The following is a 5,489-nucleotide window of genomic DNA, read 5'->3' as shown; positions in this document are numbered from 1 at the left end:
AAAAATTTCTTTACTGAAAGAGTGGTTAAACCTTGGACCAGGCTGCCCAGGGAAGTGGTTGAGTCACCATCCCTGGAAGTATTTAAAAGACGGGTAGATGAGGCACTTAGGGACATGGTTTAGTGGGCATGGTGGTGTTGGGTCGACGGTTGGACTCAATGATCTTAGAGGTCTCTTCCAACCTTAATGATTCTATGATTCTATGATTCTATGATTCTATAATACAGAAAACAGTAGAGGATCACTATATATAATTAATCTGACTCTACATACCTATTATCATAATGTCTGTCCTAACTATAAAAAGTATGGTTTTCCTAAATTCCACTAAAACACCACTAATCTATTTTTATCACAGAGTGAGAGCCGTGTTTTGGTTTTTATTATCATTCATTGTCGTACAGCTGCTAAATGCATACGGAAGGAATATATTAGCATGAAATATCGGGATTTGGAATAGGATACCAATTTACTGTCTCTGCTTTTTAAATTGCAATAGATAGCAAATATCAGTAGTTTGGCCCTAACCGGGATTTATAAGCTCTGTAACACAGACCAGAATGGCCAACACACCCAATCCCTTGGCTTCTCTCCCAGCTCTCCCACGGTTCTCTCTTCCGCAGTTCTCATGTAGACCAAGGAGAACAGCAGGTTTTACCAGCTGACGTGGAAAATCAGCTCACTGTCATTTACTTTCCAAATTTGACATTTCTATTATTTAAAATTTGCAATTTAACATCAAGCTTTTCATTCTAAGAAGACCTACTCAGCAGACATCACATATTCACATAAGCGTCACAGAAACTTGTGCAAGTCTCACATAAAAAACATATGCCATTCATCAATTTTGCATATTTACTGTTATCTGATATTTACTGTTCTGCAGTAAAATTCAAGGAAAAAAGTCACCAATGCTAATTAAACAATAACTCCCATAGATTTCAATATGGAACAAACATGAAAACTTCTCTTTAGCCTACAAAGTTTGATCTTAAGTCAGCAAAATAAATTAAAAACAAATACTTAAGCCTGAATGTTAATTAAAAATTAAAATTGATGAAAACTTAATTGGGTGCATAAATTTAATTTTTTTACAAAATGGAAAGAACTTAAAATGACCACCAGAAAAAGAGTACTATTATTTATGTTTCTGTAACAAATTTGTTAGAGGAATCTTCCGTCTAACAAGGACAGAAGTAGCTTAAGCACAAACGTAGCTTACAGGTTATCTCACTCAAGCCAGTGGGACTAATCCCAGGTTTAAGTTAAGCATGTACTTCAGTACCTTTCATATCAGGCACCTAGTATAAAAAAGCCGAATAGGTGTATACTGATAAATTAAACGTGCTCTGCACTCTTTAAAATAGTGCTACCTGATCTCTTTAAATAACAATTCAAATGGATAGCTACAATGCGTTTGTACTTACACATTCGTACTTATAAAAACAATTTTGTAAAGGGAAAAGCTGTATTGAAAATATCTTCCATTTAAAAATTAGCTGTCAAATTTTGTCAGTGGAATATATTGTATTGTTTCACAACTGTTGAAGATTAATCTGTGAAATGCTTTTTCCCCACAGAATTATGAAATTTCATGTTGCAAAGAGAAAGTTTAAGGAAACACTTCGTCCATATGATGTCAAAGATGTCATTGAACAGTATTCAGCAGGTCATCTAGACATGCTATGCAGGATTAAGAGTCTTCAGTCACGGTAAGGAAAGAATAATTTCTGCTCTGCATAAGCATCTTATGTCATGTCATTCACTGCATAATGAATATTGGTAACGTTTAATATTCCTGTGTTATATTTGGGTACAAATTGCCATCCATGTTCAGCCCAGCCTCTCTTTCTGTGAACACAGCTGAGCCAGAAATTACATTGTGGGTAAAAACAAACAAAAAACCATGTATCTAAATTGTTCCCAGAAAATTGAAATCTGAACAATAGAAAACGTAGTCTTTTATCTGTAAAGTTCATTCATAAACAAGGACTTTAATCATGAGGTTGCCAAAAGGATGAGGCCGACATTGAGAATTGCCTTTCTCCCATCCCAGACTTTCTCTTTTCACATAAAAGAAATTGGGAACTACTGGTAATGTAGTATTTATGGAGTTTTTATGTTCTAGACTCCCAGCAATAATAACGTTAATAAAAAAAAACAACAACATTGCATCATGTGTATCATTACCAGCATCAGGGCAGAGATTCCTGCTTCAAACTGACAGCTTTCCCAGGACTGGATGCTGCTGTTAGGACGGGAGAGCTGGGGGTGGCACCGGTACGTCTGTTACCCCCCCAACGTCAGGCTGCTGGAAAGGCCGCCTCCTCTCGCCCTCTCAGCAAGTCTAGCCCTGGCTCTCCCAGAGTGGCTAAGTTCTGGCTCCCGTTTAGTGCCAATGGAAAAGAAAAGCAGTCTCTGAGCTGATCTCCAAATGCTCAAAAAGCATTCATGTTTTTTTCTTCATTTTTGAATAAAATTAGGTTAACAACTTTGTCGGATGCTTTTCTGAAGTCCTATGATCTTAATTTTTAATGTACAGATTAGCAAGCACTTCCATATCATCACCATTTTCAGGAGTCACAGCAGCTTTTGATTTCTCTTGCAGCGTTGACCAAATTCTTGGGAAAGGACAAATCACAGCAGATAAAAGAAGTAGAGAAAAGAATCCTGCAGAGAATGAGACAACTGATGACCTCAGTATGTTAGGGCGTGTAGTCAAGGTGGAGAAACAGGTAGAGTGATTATCTGTGTCACTTTGTCTTGCTCTATTGCTCATGCCTTTTGTGTATTTTACTGCCAGTTTCAAAGGCTGAACAGGTAAAATATTTTTTTTCCTAATATCTGCTTCATTTACATGTTGAAATAAAATTGATAGGAATCGTATTAGCTTAACTGTCTTCCATGTAAAGAAAAGGAAGGAAGGAAAAATCGCAGGTTACTGACTTTTTTTCCCTTTTATCAGCTTGCTTATGAAAAATCACATGGCTTTTGACAACCTTATTTTTCACGAGTCAATAGCGTGTACCAAGCTCCTCCCATTTTTCTCTTCAGCAGTCACATTTTCCCTTTGCTTGGGTTCCAAATATTTTAAATTAGTATTTGGCATTAACGTTAACCTTTTCCTCTCCTCCTGTAGGTACAATCCATTGAGTCAAAACTGGACTGTCTATTAGATATTTATCAACAAGTTTTGCGAAAAGGATCTGCATCCGCGCTCACTTTGGCTTCCTTTCAAATGCCAGCTTTTGAGTGTGAGCAGACTTCTGATTACCAGAGTCCATCAGACAGCAAAGATTTGTCTAGTTCTGCACAAATTAGTGGATGTGTATCCAGATCAGCTAGTGCCAATCTGCCTCGTGGCCTACAACTTATACTGACACCAAATGAATTTAGCACTCAGGCTTACTATGCTTTTAGTCCAGCTATGCATAGTCAAGCAACGCAAGTGCCAAACGATGGACCTGCAACAGTTAATAACACATCAAACCAAATAAACCAGGCAACTAAGCCAGCAACTCCAACAACATTACAAATACCACCTTTCTCATCAATGAAGCATAGGCCTGAGCCCGTTCATATTATTCCTGTAACCACACAGGAAAATATTTCCGATGTCACCGCTTGCCTTGTTGCATCAAAAGATAATGGACAAGTTGCGCAGCCCAGTGCGACAAAGGATCTCGCATGGAGAAAAAGTCTGGATACAGAAGGGGAACCTTTGCTCTCAGTGAAACCTGTGGTGCAAATGGATTTAGGAAAATCTTTATCTGTACAAAACCTTATACAATCAACAGAAGAACTGAATGTACAGATTGCTGGCAGTGACTCCAGTGGTTCCAGAGGTAGCCAAGATGTATACTCCAAATGGAGGGAGTCAAAATTATTTATAACTGATGAAGAGTTGGAGACAGAAGCAGGAACAGAGACTACTGAAGCCATCTCGCACCCGTTAGTGGAAACAACTCTCTCTGCTGACTCTCTAAGGACTGGAATATCAAGATCATCTCAAAGCATCTGCAAGCCCGGGGACGGTACAGAAGCACTCAATCTGCTCCACGTCAAACTTAAATAACAGCTTGTGGGCTTTCTTCATTGGCTGGGTCATTCCTCTAGTCATACATATCACAGCATGAACTGTTTTGAAAGCCTTTTTAATAAGATAAAATCACAAAAATCAGGATGAATCTGAGAAGCAGTTGAATGAGCCCATATCTCCTAGTTGCATGAAAATGCATGTTTAAGTGATGGCTAACATTCAAATTTACACCTACAGTATGGCAGCCTTTACGTATTGCAGTAGGTTTAAATGATGAGTTGCCTACAAAGCTAATGCTGCAGGATGTATCAAAAAGCAAAAATCTGAGCATTTAGACCTAGTGCCGTTTCTACAGGGCAGAAGTAAAAATCGTAAGGTTTAAAGCACTTTGCTTCTGAACTAATTAAATATATATATATAATGTCCTGATTTAGATGATAGTTTATGTTTACAAAAAAAATTATCTACAGCTGCTAGCAAGGTACCAAGGAAATCAGTAATATGGGATTAGAAATGGCTGCCAGTTGCAAGATACACACATTAGCTCATCAGTAATCGGTTATTTTTAACTCTGAAAAACAGTACGTTAATATCCATCTGATTTTTGGTGATTTAGTGCTGTGGCAAAAGTACCTGACACACCACTGTCACATTGTTCTTTATAATGAGAACATTATTTTGCTACGAAAAGTTTGCATTTTAGGGATTGGGGCTGGCCTCAGAAGCGGATAACCTGGGTGACTGCACTAAAAATTCAGGGGAATCTCTCCTTCTTCCAGTCTCATTGAGGAGCTACCTTGTGAATCTGAAACATTTTGGCAGCAGTAGGTGAGGGAAGGAAGCAGGGGCTGCCTTTATTGTAGAAGCAGTATTTCCTTCTGTGGAAATTTTGGCAATTTTCCTTGCAGTCCCAACCTGATACCATGACAGCACTTCACAAGGCTGGGAAAGGAGGGAAAATGAGGAACTGAAATACAGAGTAAAACTAAAGAGGATAGAACAGGGAAGACAGAAAGACAACACAATCAATGAAGAAAAAAAAGAATATGGATTTAGACGGGCAGGAAGGGAAATGATCCCAGAAAATAAACGAAGGAAGGTAAAGAGGCAGAAAGATTTTTTTTTTAAATCCAGCCTGTCAGTCACAGATACTGAGCGCTATTTCCAAAAAGAAAGCCATGTAGGCAATCGGAAATGGAAATAGAAGTAGGGAAGACCACCGTAACAGAAAAAAAGCCTGAAGGCAAGAGGTTTGTTTGTTTGTTTGTTTTTGTTCGCTTGCTTTTTAAATAAAAGGGGAGGAGGAGGGAGGGGAAAGCGGTCACACTCTTATAGCTCAACACTGTGTCCCAACTGCAGTCATTTCTTGTGACCTTTCCAAGAAAGGACCTTCAGACTCCTTCCTCCTAATTCCCGAGTTTTCAGATTCAAAGCCTACATCAGACCGAGC

The 5,489-nt window shown here is 38.5% G+C and overlaps 1 protein-coding gene across 1 annotated transcript in view; it reads left to right on the top strand.

Annotated features, from left to right (window-relative positions):
• Window positions 1–5,478, top strand: part of KCNQ5 (potassium voltage-gated channel, KQT-like subfamily, member 5) — a 91,772-nt gene extending 86,294 nt beyond the window's left edge. The window contains exons 11-13 of the mRNA XM_009333150.1: window positions 1,581–1,712; window positions 2,609–2,735; window positions 3,140–5,478. Of these exons, the coding sequence (XP_009331425.1) occupies window positions 1,581–1,712; window positions 2,609–2,735; window positions 3,140–4,075 (1,195 nt within the window). The 3' untranslated portion in view covers window positions 4,076–5,478. The remainder of the gene's footprint in view (window positions 1–1,580; window positions 1,713–2,608; window positions 2,736–3,139) is intronic.
• Window positions 5,479–5,489: the final 11 nt, after the last annotated feature.

Source organism: Pygoscelis adeliae, unplaced genomic scaffold, assembly GCF_000699105.1.
Source record: "Pygoscelis adeliae isolate BGI_AS28 unplaced genomic scaffold, ASM69910v1 Scaffold57, whole genome shotgun sequence".
In the NCBI taxonomy this organism is placed as follows: Eukaryota; Metazoa; Chordata; class Aves; order Sphenisciformes; family Spheniscidae; genus Pygoscelis; species Pygoscelis adeliae.
This window is presented reverse-complemented; position numbering and strand designations above follow the sequence as displayed.